Here is a 20,432-nt window from a genome sequence, read left to right as displayed (position 1 = left end):
CGTGAACTATGTCGCCGCCCGGCCTCCGGGTTGTGGGCATGGAGGCTGTGGATATAGAAATATGATGTAAGTTTTCCCATGCTGAAAATGAGCCTGATGCGAATGTATTCTGTTTTACCTGCACAAAAAAAAACTTTTTAAAAAAAAACAATAAGTGTATCAAGAGGCAACAGTAGGTCCATAAATAAGGAGTAAATCAAAAGATCAAGAGACATAAAATGCTGGAAAAACATGGAGTACTAAACGATGTACATAATACAGACGTAAAATTCGCACTTCATAAAAAATAAAAAACACAAAGCGAAAATACCCACAGAAATTATCTAACTTTCAAAATAATTTGCACTTATTATGGGTCTTTAAAACCAGTCTTTTCCACTAACCTTTTATTGCCAAATCAACATTTCAGATAATGTATAGAAAATATGTAGGTTCCTGAGCATTTACCCCATACAAAACGTTAAGTACATGCAGTTCAATGGTTAGTTACGACAAAAAAGAAAATAAAACAGCCTTACCAATCCCAAAATGCTCGTTCCACATGGTGTGAAGACCAATTGTTGCTTCGGCAAGATGTTTCTTCAACTCTTCGAACGGAATGTTAACTTTAAACTCCACTGGAACTCCGAGATCCTCACAAATCTTGCGAAGGTTGGCAACTCGTTGTTCATCATCCCTATCTCGACATCCTCCAATTAAAATGAGCTTCAGCTTCTGTGCATCACCCTTTCGCTTCAGCAAGGTACTGAAGGCACGGATTTGCAAGGGATGGTCTTTTTCTGGTCTGAACTGGCCTACAGAAACAATTGAATGTTCTGACCTACTAGATTCTTCAACAAGATCAATATCTAGGAATGTCTGCACATCACACGGTGGATATACAATGCTTGTGCGATCCCCAGAATTCCATAGAAACAGAATATGATTTAGAGTCCATGTAGAATTGACCATAATTACATCACTGGAAGATCCTACTAAGCCATACACATAAGCAAACATGTAATAATAGATAAGTTTAAGCCGGCTCAGAACAGGATTGCTTGAAATAAAAGAAGCATTGTTGAATCTGGCACTTTGGTTGCGCACCACAGACAGCATATCAGTACTGATGGTAGGATAGTGAACATAACACCCAATCCTGCAGCCTCCTAAATACTTAAACAGAGGAAGCGTGAATGCATACCCCATCGAGTCAATATACACGTCTGGGACACACTTTGTAAGTGCTTCCCATCCCAGAAAAATTGAGCCAAGGCTCTGGCCAAGCAAGGTAAAATGGGGATAAAGACGGGCTTCCACCAAATAACGCTTTTCCAAGAAAACAAACTTCACCGGATGAGGTAATTTAATATTAAATCTTGTGAACGCTCCGTTAAGAATTTGTTCTCCTGTTACATCTCTATCACCGGTATAAACAACATACGTTATGTTTACATCTTTGTACCTGAAATCAACAAAAGAAAATCATCAGCATAATTTCTTGTACCTCACAAACATATAAAAGAACCTTTGTTAGCACACACCTCTCTATATTTCGCCAGTCCCTCTAGACAGTACACTGTTCCTAGGACACTTTTGGGGGGTCGAGGAGGAGCCATTGCCCTACTGGTTAGCTCCACTCATACTTGTACAAGATAAGTGCAATAGAGTTCAATGAATGGTTTCATAAGGCAGTCCGCCAGAAGTTGCACATACTGGTTTGCCTAAAACTTGCTAGGTGATCTTGTTTACCTCTAGAACATTGAATTATTGGATAAAAGGTCATGGAAAAGACATGCAGAGGTGGAGGGTGTCAATGTTGGAACAAACGTCAACTTACTGACTGGAAATTAATAAATGTGAAACCATTTCCATAACGAAATAATGGAAAGTCGTCAGAAACTACACTGGTAATGCTCACGAGTTCCCAAAAGTCTCCATTATTCTGAGCCAACTAAAACAAAGTTTAGTGACCCTTAAAGTGTATGCATACCTTTTCTGTAGGGCCCTTAGGGCGCACCACAAGACTCTCTCTCCTCCTCCACCAGCATTGCAGTACGGATGAAAGAAAGCAACCACCAAATGCTTTTTGCCATCTTTTCCCTCAGGTGTAGAATGTTTCTTCTTTTGGGTTATCCACAGCCGAATCCCCAAGACAAAGATTATCATTAACAGACATGCAGCTCCACTAACTACAAGCCCTGGGATGAACAAAGAACACAGCAGTCTGCAAGAAAATGGGAAGAATCATTCCAGAATTTAATTAGTGACATGAAATGATGCTCTGAAACAGCGGTGAGTTAGACGATTTAATTATTCATAATCACATAGTACTGCAAATTCTATCCTTCTTCAATTGATCACCATGACAGTTTCCATTAGCATTACAACTTTCTGTATTCATAAATATAAAGTTCTAGCCATAGTAAAAACACAGGGCTAACAAGACCAAAGAGACACACACCACATTCCCAGTTTTGGGGCATTTAGCATGTCACAGAACTTTAAGAAGATACTAAAATGATAAGCATTCCAAAAAAGAAAAAAAGTCACAATGCCTATTCATATCTCTGAATGAAACAAGCCCATATCTGATTTGCTGTAGATGTTAGAGATGGGAAAGCAAATCAAAAAAAGATCTCTAGAAAAAGAAAAAATAAGTGGAAGGGCTTGTGACCAAGGTAATTCGTGAGTTGCTGCCAGAAGGAGGATTCCTGTGAACCACCATAGTATATTCGATAGAAATGGCTCATCCACGTTAGTGTAAATAGCTATCGTTTGCTAACATTATGTTTTTATAATCTCTCTCGCTGAAAATAAATGTATCCAATAAATGCCAATTAGAGATGGTGAAATGTTATACTGTGACTAGCAAGAGTACACTATTTAAAATTAACTACTTCTAAGCAATGTAGCAGATGGGCAAGGCACTTACTTCACAAGGCAAATGCTAATAATTAGAACTCACAGGACTGTAAAAACACAATCAAACGCTAACAGTACATGATATGAGGGAATGAACGAGGAAGAAATTCCACAATTGTTTCCACGATAGTAAAGCATCCCTCACCCATATTTTGTCAGTTCCAAGGGGTACAGGTCGACAGAATGAAGAGATGAAGCTACAATGTATGGCATATATCGATAAATAATCTTTTTTTGCATTACAAGACATATTTCCTCCTTCGACATTAATATATATTGTTGTTTTTTTATTCCTGTGAGGCAATGCGAGTTTGCCTACATTTATGGGCAAAAGGGTCAGTAAAACCCACAAATGTCTTCACAAATTTTTCAATAGTTTCTTGCACGTCCTGTGCACAAGACTCCCTTTCTTCCTAATCAGGTCTGCACTGTGCAAGTTTCAGCAAATATACACAGATGCCATGAGAACCCGTGTCATAACTGCCATCTAGGGCCAGCCCTGACGTTTTAGCAAACAGCATTAAATGAACTGTCTTTTCTGAATTCGTTTTCAATATTTTAGGTGTAGATTAGGGAAAAATTCCCGTTCCTTGATAGGTAATGCTTTGATAATGGAGTATAAAAAGCTAGATGTTTCAAACCCTGAACTGTAACAAAGGATATCACTGCTTCGGTTAGAAATATTTTTGAAAGGATTTTCTGATTAGACTTCAGAAATTGGATTAATATTTTGAATATTTGTGTGGACAACAGGAAAGGATCCTTCATTATCTCACCAGTTGTTTATTGTAAATCAACTACAGAATAAATATCGTAAAATTAGAAAAGAGGATGTGTTTCTAGCACACACCAATTTTGCTACTGAAAAAATGATTTTAGCTCTGCTTTGTTTCTAAATCGGTGACCTTCCATGTATAAGTTGTGGAAGTGGAAGCTTGAAGATCTACCAAAATGATTTTTTTTTTTTACGGATGACAGTAATAATTTCTAAAACTCTAAATGAATTAGAGTGCGAATTGGACTTCTTATACGAGAGTTAATTCTCTGATAACTGATATCAGTAAAAATAAAACAATATTTATTGGATTTCATATTGTAAGAGGGTTCAGAGGATAAAAGGAATACATCTAGAGGAACCAATAACAAGCACTGGCAAAACCAATAGCTCTGAGGCTAGAAGGTCAGTGCTTATCATGTCATGATTTGTAAACCTTTATTACTGAGTAAACTACCAAGTCCTTGGTATACAAACAGGCATTTGCAACGCAATAGGTCTCGCATTTACGCAAGTTTAAGCTACTGGCATTGTAAATGACAATGCCTTTTATTAATGTTTTAAAAACATAAATAAAAGACATTGTCATTTGCAATGTCAATATTTCAAACTCGCGTAACTGCGAGACCCATCGCGTTGCAAATGCTTGTATTGTCTAGTGCTTTTTTTTAACACAATGCCCCCTACAGGGTCGGTCTCACCACCGTAGGCCCACATGTCCACTCCCTTTGCTCACTAAACGAAGGGGGGATGGTGCGCACCCAACATCAGAGGCACGGCCACATACTCTACCCCTACTGCCTCGTGGAACATTCTGCACAGCACCCCACACAACAGGCTGTATACCCCTAATCCAATGGAGCACGTAGCGTCCAACCAACGCCTCCCTGTCAATGCCCAATGTGCTGCGCTAGACTCGACCTAAAAATTTCAGCTTTAGAAAGTTCAAAATTGCATCACATTTAAGAGGAGGCACTCTGACAAACTGACTGGGCTGCTGCACCCCCCCCCTTCCCCGGGGCTTCTACAGCCCTGATGTTAATGTTGTCATTTTAATATGTAACTATGTACAAAAGAGTATTCACACTACACTTTCTCATGAATATCCAGAGCGTTAGGGAAAATAATATATTGTAAATCACTTTCGCGACTGTGCCACCCCACCACAACACAGACTACACTTCCCATGATGCATATGGCTCTTCTTACCAGAACCACTCGCTTCCGAAGCTGGGCACAGAAAACACCACCCAGTGGATGAAGATCCCGAACTTGGCTTCATAATATCAGCTTGGGAGGGGTCTGGAGCCTAGAGATTCCCAAGTAGGCTCCTTGCTGTCCCCAGCGGACAGCGATGCCCAAAGTAGCAGCACCAGAAGAACTGCGGTGGGCAGAGGGATACATTGAGGCGATAAGCTCATTCTGACTGCCACAGACGTAGTGAGCGCCGTATCCCCGTCGGTAGTGCCGTAATTTTCGGTTTATCATGTGCCCACATTTTTGTGTTCCTGGTCTCCGGTCCGCTTTTTCGTCCTGAGCGTGTTCCTTACATGACTGTGTCAGGTGACACGCAGTAATGTTTATAAAAAACCCAAAGGCGATCCAATATGCCTGGGGCCTCCGGTCAGTTTGCGTGTGGTTTAATTAGTTATGGTCAACACACTCCACTGCTCGCCTTACTCACTTGACCTGGCACACACGCTGTTTTTGTGGCGACCCAACCACGGTCCAAGAAATATCGGAAGAAACATATCCCCATGTGCTAGCCAGACAAGCAAGACCCCAAAAAGAACAGTATTACGACAGAGAGAGAGAGAGAGACAGGGAACGGTCTGCTACGGGGGGCCAAACTACTAAAATGAGTGGCAGAAACAACAGCTACTCCTAGCGCTAGCGCAAAATAGGCCACCATGGGCATCAGAGTAAAATCCAAACAATAGCAAATACAATTAAAACAAAAAACACAGACGTCAGTCTCAAAAGCACTGATATCCTGGAACGTCGCTGGCATTTCCAAGCTGGTAAACTGCAACTAGATAATTAAACAAGTTGGTTATTTTACAGATAATTGCAATTTTGCACCTGGCAAACAACTTCTGGAGCTGTCTAAGCTCCATTCGTCATTTAAACTCCCAGACCAAAGCCACCAGGAGAAAAAAATGCCTCACCCCCTCGGAATCTGCATCTTAACTTCACTTACTGTAGATGTGTTAAACAAGCATTTAAGCGCAAATATGTCGAAGCGAAACATGAGGCGCATGGCTCTTGAAAGTCGTGGACAGTAAATAGAATGTCATTGTAGTAGTGCAAGAGTCCATAAATACTTAAAGCTGTACAGCTTTGCAATGCGTTAAAATGTAGAGAGTTTGAAAGAAGAAATAACAAGTCAACAATGTAAACACATTTATCGCCTGTCCCTTTGCTGGAATCTAATGGGGGTGGGCCAAAGGAGGCATTTCACTGACGAACAGTGTCTGTAGCATTTCCCTCACCCCACAAAGACGGTGAGAGGATTCCCTCAATTTGTTTTCCTTTAGTGCACTTTAAAGTTTTTCCGACAGTTCAAATTCCTTTATGTTTCACCAACAAAAAAACAGCTGGGGAGGGAGGGGACGAACTGCATAGCGATTGGGTGGTTACAGTGGCTGCTGGCAGACGCTGGGAGGGAGAGCCCGGCCGGGGTGGGGGGAGAGCTGTACTCCCCGTGACCCCCTGCGCCTCCGCTCTCCGTGCCTGCTTCACAGCTGTGGTGAAGAATTTTCTTATCTGCTTGTTAACTAAACAAGCAGATAAGAAAACTCTTTATGGCAGCCATAGAGCAGGCCATGCTGTGTGGAGGGACTGTCCAAAAAACGGACAGGGTGGCACCCAAAAGCCCTCTTTTCCAATAATACTATAAATGCTGACGCTACCCAATGGAAAAGAGGGGCGGGTCTTAGAGTCCCTTTTAGAAATCTTGTATTTACAACATCTCCCGGAGAGGCGGAGCACGGCTCTGCCCTGCCACGCCCAGCCGAGACCTAAAAATGGCTAATAGCAAAAATATGTTATTGGCATCAAAACACACATTGCCATGGTAATCCATGGCACTGAAGGTAACCCTTATGTGTGTGGATTTGTTTCTTGTAAAAGGGCAGAATGCCATCACTCACAGCGAAGTTAGCCAATGGCTGAAAAGGACTAATCCACTTCTCAATGCAGTATGTAATGAGCAGAAGAAAAATGTGAATGAGACAAAAGCACAGCAGTGAAGACAGCAGACTGAAAGCCCCTAAAAATATGTACATTATATATCATTTTAATAAAATAAAAAGTTCTTGGCGAACACCAAACCTATAGATGACTATTTAAGTTACAGCAACCTAGCTGGATGTTCCACTAATAAACAATTGTGAACAATGGGCCAAATCCTATTAAGGGGAGAAACATATTTCATGCAGACTATGAGGGTATTGTCGATCCATGCTTATGTCAAATCATAGCAGCCAAATGTCATTTGTGGAACAATTCTGGAGTAGTTTAGAATGTTTTAAAATGTGAGCCATAGAAGATTCTTGTGAACTTCCTAGTCTATAATGTACCTCCCTATCATTGTACTGTTTGACGAGCATCACTTGTTAGAACATACAAGAGGATCCTTCTGGAGAAGAAATCCTGTGGCTAATGATTCAGCTGTCAACCACCACTGACGCTCAAGAGAGACTTTTATAGTCACTGATATCAACTTCTCATGCTCTATTGATGCAGGTTTCCAGTATTCTATTAGAAGAGTTATTAATGGTCGTTGATGGAGTCTGGCCATGGAACAAGGAAGACACCGGAGGCCATGTGACATGCACTCTACTTCATAATCTTGCTGTTGCCTGCTTCGGAGATAATATTGTACTCAGTCTTGTTTTAGTCTCTCTGCTCTGTCCTCTTGTAGGTAGACCATTCCCTGATCTGTTCTGAAAAGTAAACCTATATAGATTCTATTCTTGGCGGTCCTTGATTAACACTTTGGATATGTTTCATCAGATCATGACACTTTAAACAATCTTCTACTGTTGGCAACCTCTCAGTGTGTCCTCTTGTAATGTTGTCTCTAAGAGCCAGTTGTCCAGGTATGAAAGTATCTGCCTCTCTTATAGATGAAGTCATAACACTAAAGGATGCATCATCTTGGTGAAGACTCTTAGGCAGGCCTGATTCCAAACGCCAATACTGCCAACAGATAATGGTTCCCAAAAAAAACAGAAGCAAACATATTCCTGATACGTTCTTGTTATAGCCACATGAACGCAGGCATCCATCAAGGGCAGGGTTATCAAGTATTTATCTACTGGTATCCAGGGAACTCTTTTCTGCATAATTTCCATCTTTAACCATATTTCCTTGATTCATTTGTAGATGTTTCTCAAGTCAGTCACCAACCAGCAGATCACGGTCACCTTTGGTAGATCCTTGAGTAGATGTCCTTGCATTTTTCTCAGGTACTGTTCTTTTAGCATTCTTCACCACAAGTGAATGAATTGTAGATTTCAATGCTTCAAACTTCATATGGTTGAAGGGACTTGGTATAAGAATGGTCCCGTTCTTTGGAGGGGGATAAAGGAACTCTATTACATAACCTTCTTTCACTATCATCAGTACTCAGGAGTTGGAAGTAGATCATTCGCATTTGTTCGGGAAATACCTTATCCTTCCTACAACCAGCCAATCATGTCAAACATTTCCTACATAGCCAGGACCTGTGTCTTTCTTAGTGAAGACAGCTTGCTCTTTTGATCAAAATGGTTCTTGAAATTATTTTCCTTCTACTTCCTCGTATACTGATCTGATTGATGTCTAGAAGACAGAATAACGATCTATTCAAAATCTAATTGGAAGAAGTGGTAGTGTTGTGAGGCTGTATAAAGGAAGAGGAATGTTTCTTCTCTTTAAATATCCTGTGAGTTTTTTCCCCCAGTTCAGGGTCAAAGTGTTTACTCCCTTCAAAAGACAGTTGGTATGCTGCATTCTAATGTGCAGAGGCAGTATGACAGTCTCATAGAATAACATTCCTTCTTGCTGCAAAATTGGCACCCTCCCACAAAGCAGCCTCTCTGTCAACATCAAAATATATTTCTGATAGACATTCAATGTCTCTCTCGAAATTTCACAGCACCATAGAGCACTCAGCATCCTCCTTTACTGCCTTAAAGAGTTCTTTGAAGTCAGAGCTCAAAGATTGCCAGATATACACTCTATATATAACAACCCTCATGGACAAATGTGCCCCTACCTAAGTCTTCTTTAATGTGGACGCTGTCTTTAGCTGTGGTTTCTTTGAACATGTGCTCTTCAGCCTTGGATGTTCTCCCACAAGATTCACCACTCAAGAATCTACTGTTACCGATTCTGAAATTTTCTTATCCACATTCTTTTTTGGATAAAGCTTAGATAAGAAACAATAATCTTACCAGCATCCTTTGACTCACACAGAACTATATCGAGAACATGTTGAGGTATAGGCAAACCAGGAGCTCGGGTTTTCATAAATTGCATCAAAAGAGGCTCAGAAGATGTATTTGGCACCACAGGAGATCTCATATTAATTCTTGCCTGTAATTCAGTTAGTAACTCTCTATCAAGAGACTTTTTATTCGGTTCCACCGTAGGGGTCATCTGTTCCTCCAGACTTCGAAAAAAACAGTCTCTTAAGATTTTATGTTGGTAGAGTCTTTATGCTTCATACAGACAAGGGTCTACCAAAGAAGTCGCTTGGATTTCTCTTCAACACTCTCCATATAAACTCTTGCCTTTTTAATCCTTATCTTTGAGGGAAGTGAGGATCTGGACTTAGAAGAATCAGAAATGGAGTCACTCACTTGCCTAGTCTTCCTGGAATGCTTGACCGTGATGTAAAAATAAGTTGCACAAAGAACTGAACAAACCGAAAATAGGTGCATTACAGACAGATTCCTTCTCAATCATTCATTTGTGAAATAATGTATTAACGCGTTTTACTTCTCCTCCCAACATGTACGACCGGCCTGCAAACAAAAATGAAATGCAAATGCACTCCTGTAGGGGTGAATACCCAGATGGCAAGACAAAACCAGCAAGATAAATGCTGCACCACAAGAACAATGTGCTTACTGCTACTTCTTAACCTCCGCCCGTCTAGGCAACATAGGATACTATTGGCTCTCTACAGATCTGTGCTACCTTTCCCGGAGTCTCTCTGATGGTCTGATTTAGCACAACTAACACACCTTGTGCCCAGCACATAAAGGTCCGGAGGAGGCATAGGCCCGGCAAGGACCTCAGACAACCACTTACTGGGTTTGGGCTTGAGAGAGGAAAAATAAAACAGTGGAAATTTTGAGTAGGCTGTGGGAACAGCGCCCATGAGGCTGGGCGGTTTTACAGCCTACGTACTTCTAATTTTATTTTTACCTGTTATAAAAGGTGGGTACTACCTCAAAAGCAAGGACAGGTATGACTCCACCTCAAAAGCAATGACCGAGATAAAGACGTGGGACGTAGGTATAATTATTGTTTTTGTAAAGGTCTTACAGTCAGGAAGCCACTTCTGAGCACTGAAAAACAATCACAAACGCTATGCCACATTATTTAAGGAAAAACGAATATTGCTTTTAACTTCATACGTCAACCATAGGTTCCCAAACTTTGAGTGCAAAATATCTCTAACGATAAATCATTTCCCAAAATTTAATTGGAGGGCGTGTATGTTATGTTTATTATTTCAGAATATTTGAATGACTAATGCATGCTTTGTTTATAAATGTACCTTTGTGCGTTTCCTGAAAATGGTCACTGTTTTGCATTCACAGACCTCTAGGTCTATTAGTTGTTTTGATTAATACATTGTGTTGTGTACAGATTGCATGTGTCAAATAGTGTTTACCTGCTTGGACCATAGAATAGGAATATTCAATTTAATGTGGCAATTCTGACAAGTGCCACACATATCATGTTAGGGTAACACAATTCCAGTTAAGTATCCGCATGAGCGGTAATTTGCCACGCAAACAAGATGAAGAAACCGATAAACGGGATATCTCGAATTCCCTGCCTTGTTGTGGATGGCTTTACTCTTGTTAATTAGCTATCCGACAGGAAAACCTAGTGGCAGCCAGCTACGTTGGTCAAAACAGCCGTGATTGCTCTGCTGACACAATGTGCAAGAATACATAAGCACCTGAGAAGAGGCGCTCTACCCCGACCAGGCCGGAGAGTGTTCAAAAACTGCAACTGACCGAGGCCCTAGCAGGGGTCCACTAAAGAGGGCAGCCCTCTAGTATCATCGGGGCACCTCACACCCCCCTTAGGGGCAGGGACACAGGGAGGAGTCCCCCCCCCCCCCCCCCCAGCCTTACAGCTGCTCGTTAAGAGTATTGGTGCCAAGTAAATGGGGCGGCTTAACACTTGCTGACTGTAGAGCCTGCATGGCTAAATAAATCCAATACATTGATTTATTTTTATTTTATTGATGTTTGCAATTCCAATTTAAATAAATGAAAAAGAAGAACATATCTGAAATTCCTTCGCCTGCAAGTGGGAAATGCCATTGAATGAGAAACCCCATTTGGGTTTGTGTATTGCAGGCGAGGCAGTGGTTGCCAAGTGGCCTTCTCTTATGTGATTTGTACTTTCTGCCTGTTCTGACTTTGCAGTCCAACTGATGACCTATTAGCTGTGTCTGATGGCTACATTAAATACTGGTTTAGATCACTGTCACAGCATGAGATCACATGCCTTATTAGTATAAATTAATAAAAACATGTGTTAAGCCAGCCCTATGAATTGCACTAATGTGCAGGAGCTGGCATATCACACACTATAGTCAATATATGTTGGCCCATCATAGGCATATCAACAGGACTTAGCGGAGCAGCACTTATGTTCAGTGTGTGTACAGAGTGGTGCTAGGGGCATACACTTATTAAATGTACAAAAACACTTGATTACTCTCAGCATCAAATATCACGCAAAGTGTCACACATAAGGCAATCAAATGTCACATATACACAATGAAAAAACAGAAATGTCACACTTAAGGAATCAGAAAACTTGGCAGGTATGCATTGCTTGATTTTGCTCGTGACAAAGTGTCACTCATAGTCGTTGAATGTCACTACTTATTACACTGGAATTATGAAAACATCACATGAGCAATCTGAAACCTTGGCAGCTATGATGTGGACAATATAATAGGGGGGGTTGACTTCACTTTATGTAACATAGCGGTGCAGTGCCTACGCTTGTCTTGAGAACAACGGGGGGGAGGGGCTAAAGAAGATAATTAAACATAAACAGAGCTAGTTGTATTTATTCATTCATTTGCATTTGGGCGAGTTGTACTTTAATCGGGGGGGGGGGGGTTAAAACCCTTGGCAATAAAAAATAAATTAAGCTTCCTTCTTCAACAGAAAATGAACTGAATACACTCAACGATACCACACAAAACGTAGGTCACCACACACTGGACGTTTCTAATACAATGGTAGAAGGGGAATCACATGGAGAAGCAAAGTGCTGTTCACGGTTGAGGCAACGTTCCGAAGGGGATACACGCAAGGAGTGCTGTCGGTTGAGTCGCATTACACATCAGCTAAACATGACCCTGATTGCGCTGACCTGATAAGATCACACAGGCACATCCCTGCTCCGGCCATGGCTGACAGCGGGATGCACCATTTCACCCCGGAAACTATTCCCCAGGAACTGCAGTAAGAAACAACATCCACGAGGGCACGTAAATCACGTGTCATAAACGTAACCAAAATTTCCTACGTATTTGCAACGCGCAGTCCTCAGCCGCGCCCCTCACGTGACTTGTAGCTTTGTGATTGGATGATGAAATGACGTCTGCTGTGTTATCCATGGCTTAGCTTGAAACGAAGAGGCGGGATAAACACGTGGAAAGGAAATAGCAGGGACGTACATAAATACTTGGGTTCTCATTTAAAGTTAGGCAGTTATCTCGAGTCGGGAGACCGTTCATGCCGGAAAAGGGTGAAAAATATTTGATGCTGTAAATAGCCTCATCGGGTCGCAGAGATGCAGGCAGGGGTTGATCTTGTGCAATTTTGGACCCTAGGTGTATATGCGTGATTCAGAACCGATATGGCTTTACGGTCACTGTATGGGGGAGGGGGGCTAACGTTCGCTGTATGAGCTTCCCCATAGTTTTGAGAATTTGAGAAACGGAGCAAGTTAAATTCTATTTCAGGACAGGAAGCTCCGATTATGCTTAGTCTCATTTCTTTATTAGAAATGCCCAGCAGCCATAAAAACAAGTAAAAACTACAAAACCCATGAACACTTGAGCCATAACCATAGAGTCTACAGTATATAAGGTGGTGTAGATAGTCCCACTTCCTCTTTCTTTGCTGCTCCGCAGCCAGTTAAGTGTACTTTGCTTCCCTTCTTGCTGTTGGCTTGTGCTTGTTTATCTTTGCCTTGCTTGTACACGCTTTGTTCGCGCATTGTGCTTTGGCATTTCTGAGCGCGTTTGTATGCAATTTGTGTGCGTTTATACCGCGTTCGGTTTTCGCGTCTCTGCGACGCGGCTGGGAGCGAGGGTCTCCTCCCTGAAGGTCGGGCGCGTGCGCCTGTTCCCTTTTTCCTTATTGTGGAGCGGGAGTTGGGTTGGTGGCCTCGCGCACTAGTTTGCAGCGCGCGCTACCCTGTTCCTGTCGGCAGCTGGTTTCCGCGCATGCGCGGTGTATGTTTCCGGCGCTCCGTGTTGTTCTCCTGTCACCGGAGCTTTTCGAAGGTCGTCCTTGTGGCGCACACGCCCACAGCCTCAGGAACTACCCCTTTGACGCCGGTGACTGGGAAAAGTCATTGGCTGTATAATCTGCATAGGCACTGCCTAGAGTGACGATTTTGCTTAACAGCAAGCCCTCCCTCCACCTTTTATTAATTACGTAGTTTTTCCTACAGTCTTTGCTTGCTGTGAGGGTTTTTTCACTCCCCTTGACCTTTGTCTTGGACAAATCGGATTTATATCACCTTGTGGGCAGATTTCACGACATTTCCATCATGTCTGATTATTATTATGATGATGAAGGTGATTATGAAGACGACGCTCCTGAATCACTGGAACAGGATTTGGTGGAAGCATTAGACAGAGGAGTGCAACACTCCATGAACAAGGCGCTGGTTCGTGCCATTACGCCATTAAAGCGTCATCTAACTAAGTATGCCAAGCAGCAGGGTTGGGTCCCTGCGTCCAAAAAGTCTTCCTCATCCCCGGCCAATCCCCATGCCTCTGACTTCCGAAAATTGGCGTAGTCCTTATCTTCTAAGTCTGCTGGGATTGCTGAGGACGTTGATAGTGAGGGTGGTACCTCTTCCTCGTCCTCGGAGCCTGCACCTCCTCCAGCTAAGAAAAGGAAATGCAAGGAGCATTTTGTGGACGCCCCTGCCCATCCACCGGTCCGAACATTTGAACCCGCAGACATTGTCCATCCTCAATCTACTTCGTGGCTACCGTCCCCTGCTGTGGCGGAATACGTGCAACAGCACATCCGTCGTCCATTCGAAAAGGAGGTGAGAGCCCGTCTCCGCTCCGAATGTCCGAGGCCAGACCTGGAGGACCATTTAGTGGACACTCCTGAGGTGGACCCCACCATGCTTACGTATTTGCGCAAGTTTGCGAAAGATACGAAAAAGGGTCTCGACAGGTCCTGGCGGTCTTGCCAGGATAAGGTTCTCGATCTCCTTGGGCCCCTCACAAAAATTTTAGATCTTGGTTTTCTTGCAAAGAGTAGTTCTAGGATGGTTGATCTGGACGAATTAATTGAATGGGCTGAGCGTGCCATTTGTCAGTTAGGCAACGCTAACTGCGCACTCTCCAGCGAGAGGCGTAGGTCAATTCTTCTTAAGCTCGACCCCAAGCTGGCAGAGCTTTCGTCTTCTGAGTCCGGCCCTGCGGCTCAGGGTTTACTTTTTGGGCAACCCTTTTTGAAGGGGTTGACCCAATTTGTAAACACCTTCAGTGGCCTGGATAAGGCCCAAGCCTATCTCGGCCGGACATTTCGTCCAGTTTTCGCCAAGGCCGGTCGAAATAGGGGACGTTCGTCCAGCCGCGGTCAGCAACAGCCCTCCCAGAGGGGGTACCAGTCCCATAGGGGTGGACATCAAGATGCAGGCTACTCCCAGAAGTCTAATTTCTACCCTTCCCGTAAAGGACGTGGACAATACAGAAAAGGCCCTCCGGAGGACATTCCGGAGGATACCAAGACTCCGCCACTTCAGGTGAGCCTGATTCCTGCATGCTCTGTTGTTCTGGGGGGCAGGATACATTTTTTCCTCAACAATTGGCGCTTGATCTCCAGCGATGCATGGGTGCTGGAAACAGTTCAAGGGTACAAAATAGAGTTTTACCATCCTCTACATCAGTCCCATCCTCCCTCTCCTCTTTGTTTTTCTCAAAGGGATCAGGAGTTCATCACCGAGGAACTCAAGTCCCTTTTCTTAAAGGAGGCGATCATACCCACCATACGTCACCCGCGCGGGTTCGTCAGCACGGTCTTTCTGGTGGAGAAGAAGGGAGGGGGCTCTGGACTAGTGCTCAACCTCAAGGAGTTCAACGGGGGAGTGGTTTACCGCCACTTCAAGATGGAGGGGATCCATCTTTTGATGGATCTCCTTCGCAAGAAGGATTGGATGGTGCGTCTGGATCTCAAGGACGCATATCTGTCAGTTCCAATCTTCCGTCCACATCGTCGCTTTCTCCAATTCCAGTGGCAAGGGACTTGGTACGAGTATCAAGTCCTCCCGTTCGGCCTTTCGTCAGCACCTTGGTGCTTCACGAAGTTGCTGAGGCCAGTCGTGGAATCTCTTCGGAGTCGGGGTGTGCGGTTGATCATTTACTTGGACGACATCCTCCTCTTGGCGGATTGTCCGCTCAATCTCATGTCCCATCTGGGCTGGACCATAGACCTCTTGCAATCCCTAGGCTTTTTGGTGAACGCACGGAAGTCTGTGTTGATCCCGACTCAAGTCATAGACTTTCTGGGGTTCAAAGTCAATTCGCTTTCGTGTCAACTTCTTTTACCCAATCAAAAGATTCGTTATATCAAGCGGGAGTTGACTTCCATTATTACGAAACCGACTGTGTCATTGAGATCGTTAGCACGAGAAGTCGGTCTCTTGGCCTCTTCCCTTCAGGCGATCTTTCCGGCCCCGCTGCACTACAGGGCGTTGCAGCGTCTGAAGATCCGTCATCTCCAGAACGGCCTCAGGTTTTCCCATCAAATTCCTCTCTCGGAGGAGGCGAGGTCCGAGATGCAATGGTGGTTGGATCATATGGAGGCTTGGAATGGTCGGGCCCTGTTCGGTGCTACTCCGGAAGTGGTGATAGAATCGGATGCCAGTCGTTGGGGCTGGGGGACCCGATGCGGTCCGATTTCGACAGGGGGTCATTGGTCTCCTCAGGAATTATCCCTTCATATTAACTGTCTGGAGCTCCTAACTGGCTCCTTTGCGATTCGTTGCCTCTCTCCCCTACGGTCCAATTGCTGTATCCTTCTCCGCATGGACAATGTGTCAGCGGTTTGCTACATCAACAAGTTGGGCGGGACTCGGTCGCGCCTGCTGGCGGAGATTGCCGAGGATTTTTGGCATTATTGTCTGCAACACAGGATCACGGTTATTGCAGAGTATCTCCCCGGCCACAGCAACCTTGTGGTGGATTGGAATTCGAGGTATCTGAAGGACTTCAGCGATTGGAGACTTAACCCCCGTGTGTTCCGGCAACTTCTTCGGACATGGGGACAGTGTCAAATTGACCTGTTTGCCTCTCGCCTCAATACCCAACTCCCACTGTTTTACAGTTGGAGGCCGGACCCCAATGCCCTGGCCACGGACGCTTTTCTCCAGACTTGGCCCAGGAATCTGTGTAATGCCTTTCCTCCGTTCCTGATGATTCCCAGAGTCCTGGCATACGCGAAACGTTATCAGACAGAGTTGATCTTGATTGCCCCTCTGTGGAGGGCTCAAGCTTGGTTTCCGATTCTGTTGGAAATGACTTGTGCGCTCCCGTTCCTTCTTCCCCAGAAGTGGAATCTCCTTCTGGATCCACTTCAAGGTCCGCATCCCCTGATTCTGTCAGGTTCTTTCACGCTCCTGGCGTGACGGATTTCGGGGAACGCTGGTCGGCCCCGGGCCTTTCGGCTGACGCTTCCAAATTCATCAGCGACGCCTGGGCTCCGGGCACTCACAAACGCTACAGAGGCTCTTGGAAGCGATGGAGTGATTGGTGTCTTCAACGACAAGTTGATCCATCTTCAGCAGATGTCTCTGTGATGGTTAATTTTCTGGCCTCTTTGGCTTCCTCTGGTTTGGCTTATCGTACTATCAATAATTTCTGTTCGGCTATTTCTGCAGGACATCCCCACATTGACGGCAAGCCGGTGGGTGAACATCCCTTGGTGGCTAAATTGCTGAAGGGTGTACGCTTGGTTAATCCTCCACGTCTTAAGTATGTTTCTTTATGGGATGTTTCGGTGGTTTTGCCTTTCTTGGAGGCCTGGCCGGTCAATTCTTTGCTTTCTCGCAAACAACTGTCTGCTAAACTGACTATGCTGTTGTGTCTGGTTTCTTGCAAACGGGTATCCGACGTCCGTGCCCTAGATCTGGCCGGCCGCAGCTTCACTCCGGAGGGTGTCACGTTTCGCCTCTCTCAACGTACCAAGACCCATACTGCGTTCATTTCCTATCCTTCCTTTCCAACTCATCCCAATCTGTGTGTGGTACAATGTCTCAAGGATTATGAAGTAAGTACTTCCACTTTACGTACTGACATGCAGGGTCAGCTGTTGATCGCTTTGCAAAAGCCTTTTCGCCCCGTTACCCCGGCTACGTTAGCTCGTTGGGTACGTTGGCTCATGGCGGAGGCGGGCATTGATGTGTCTATTTTTGGGGCGCACTCTGCTCGAGGGGCGATGGCTTCCAAAGCTTTCTCTATGGGTGTTACACTTTTTGATATTATGAAGGCCGCTGATTGGTCTTCTGATTCTGTTTTCAAGACTTTCTATTATAAGCCTATTGAGAATGTTGCTTCTGTTGTGGTGGACCAGCTTTAAACAAGCATAATCGGAGCCTCCTGTCCTGAAATAGAATTCAAAATTTGCAAACATTCGTGACAAGAATTTTCAATTCTATTAAGGACTAGGAGGCGAGGATTATCCCACCCGTTATTTACATGCATTACTGTAACTGTTTGGAATTCATGATTATCTTCATGCTCTAATGTTCAGTATGATTTGTTTCTCTTTACCCACCCTTATGTTATATACTTCTGTTTACACGGAATGTCTATTACGGCTTTCTGTCTTTTTCAGGATCTGATCCCAAGTGATGTCCCTTCATTGACGCCCGGGGTTTCCTGCCTTCTTCTTTGAGGATTTGGGATTCCTGTGTTTCCTCTGCGGTTGGAGTCCTGGACTTTCCTTCATTCTCCTGCTGTTGGGATGTATTCTTTGATTGGTTCCTGTTAACTTTCGGATTTTACTTGAACTGTTTATCACCAAAGAAAGAGGAACTGGGACTATCTACACCACCTTATATACTGTAGACTCTATGGTTATGGCCCAAGTGTTCATGGCTTTTGTAGTTTTTACTTGTTTTTATGGCTGCTGGGAATTTCTAATAAAGAAATGAGACTAAGCATAATCCTCGCCTCCTAGTCCTTAATAGAATTGAAAATTCTTGTCACGAATGTTTGCAAATTTTGAACTCCAATTGCATACCTGCCAACTTGAAGAACAATCTTACCATCTGAGGAGGGGGGTGGGCCTTAAAGGGGTCTGTGCTAAGAAGTACCTGTAATGATGCCTTTATACCCCCACAGTAATAACGACCACGAGGCTTCAGATGTGGGCAGAACTCTCTTTAATCACCTAAACTCTTCACGTGAGAGCGCCGAGCGTCCAGCGTCTCAAAACACTTTCACTCTCTCATCTGCGCGCATGCGCAGATCCTCCCGCTCCCATTCTCGCGCGCTACGTCATGACGTGCGCACGCGAGAACAAGCGCAACACTACATATCTCCCCCTTTTTGTTCACAAAAGAAACACGTCCTTGAAAAGTCTCTCAGGACGTATAGCTCCCATTTCAAAGTCTCGGAAGCGAGCGGGCCTTACCACCGCTCTGCCTGCCCTTGTGCATCTTACCGGAGTGGAGAGGGCTTCCCCCGAGCCATTCTCTGCAGGGCTTACCTCTTGGTCTCTCCTGGCGTCCGGCTCTTCTCTCCTCAGGGTCACGCTCCCCCTTTCTATTTGTCGCCTCCTCTCCAGCAGTTCCTGGTCTCCAAACTCCTCTCCATTACCTTCTGCTCCTTGATCCCTTACTTCAGCAGGGGTGTTTCCTTCATCCTCTCTTTGCACTTGGTCAGGTAATTGTCCTTTCGTTCTCCTCCGAGGACCATCTTAGGATTTTGTTGCATTTGGCCATGCGATCTTGAGACCACTCGTTCCCATCACTGAGCAGTGCTGCCCTATCGTATACTTATTTCACTTGAAGTGGTTGACTGTACTTGCTGTCTCCTTTTCTTTTCAATACCGCTAATTTCACTCTCACCCATTCTCCTCTCTCAATGGCGGTTTCCTTCACCTTCCTCCGTTGGTTGTAATGCTCAGTATAAATCCTCTGGGCTTTCTCCAGATTGTGCTGCACTACTGCAGGGGACCACTTGCTGGTGATGGTCTTTTCTCTCCATGCCACATTGTCCTTGGTGAAGGGGTGTCTTCCTCTTAAGATTTGGAATGGGCTGTACCCTGTGCTGGTAGGGGTGATGCGGTAGGCCCACAACATGCTTTGTACTTCTTTCTCCCAGTCTTTACCTATCGAGATGGCGGCTTGTATGGACCCCATTATGACCCTATTGAATCGCTCTACTTGCCCATTGCTCGAGGGATGGTATACAGAGGTATGTTTGACTTTGATCCCATTTCTCTCCGCATACCTGTACCACTTCTCCAAGGTGAATTGTGGTCCATTGTCACTCAGAAGGGTTCTTGGAATGCCTTGCCGGAGGAAAACAGAAGTCAAGAACTTGAGCACGGTTTCAGTGTCCATCTCTTCCTGTATGTGCACCTCCGGCCATTTCGAATACTTGTCAACGAGGACGCACAGATACTTGGGTGTTCCCTGGTCATCAAGCACGGGTCCCAGAATGTCTCCCGACACTTCTTCCCAGGGGTTACTTGGTTGGGCAAACTTCCCTAATGCCGGCATTAACGGTTTCAGAATTTTATCCGCTCCTTGGCATTGGTCACACTCTCTTACGTGTCTCTCCACTTGGATGTCCACTCCTGGCCACCAGTACATCTGTTTCGCCCTCATCTTGGTCTTCACGATCCCGAGATGTCCTTCATGTAATAGCTCTAGCAGACGAGGGACCAACGTTGTCGGGGGCACTATTTTATCTCCTCTGTATAGAAATATTCCGTTGTCACCCACAGACAATTCCCCTCTGACTTCAAAGAATTTCCGAAGTGTTTCTTGCAAATGTTTCTTCTCAGGCCATCCGTGTATTATTCGCTCCTTGACTTCCCGCATGTCACCGTCCTCTTCGTATGCTTTGGTCCACTCCTGGTTGCTTATCACCCGTTTGGCGTCTTCCATTACTGCTACCATTTCCTCGTTTTCTGCCATCTGGTTGGGAGCTCTTTCCATTGCTGACGCTCTGCTGAGGTAGTCTGCTACCTTATTTCATGTCCCCGGTATGTACTCCACATCATACCGGTACTCA

At 44.5% G+C, this 20,432-nt stretch overlaps 1 protein-coding gene across 1 annotated transcript in view; it reads right to left on the bottom strand.

Annotated features, from left to right (window-relative positions):
• Nucleotides 1–12,428, bottom strand: part of ALG11 (ALG11 alpha-1,2-mannosyltransferase) — a 44,457-nt gene extending 32,029 nt beyond the window's left edge. The window contains exons 1-3 of the mRNA XM_078657267.1: nucleotides 12,305–12,428; nucleotides 1,973–2,206; nucleotides 519–1,444 (exon numbers count right to left, since the gene is read on the bottom strand). Coding sequence (XP_078513393.1) covers nucleotides 519–1,444; nucleotides 1,973–2,206; nucleotides 12,305–12,342 — 1,198 coding nt within the window. The 5' untranslated portion in view covers nucleotides 12,343–12,428. The remainder of the gene's footprint in view (nucleotides 1–518; nucleotides 1,445–1,972; nucleotides 2,207–12,304) is intronic.
• Between the last annotated feature and the right edge of the window lie 8,004 nt (nucleotides 12,429–20,432).

This window comes from Lissotriton helveticus, chromosome 8 (genome assembly GCF_964261635.1).
Source record: "Lissotriton helveticus chromosome 8, aLisHel1.1, whole genome shotgun sequence".
Classification (NCBI taxonomy): domain Eukaryota; kingdom Metazoa; phylum Chordata; class Amphibia; order Caudata; family Salamandridae; genus Lissotriton; species Lissotriton helveticus.
This window is presented reverse-complemented; position numbering and strand designations above follow the sequence as displayed.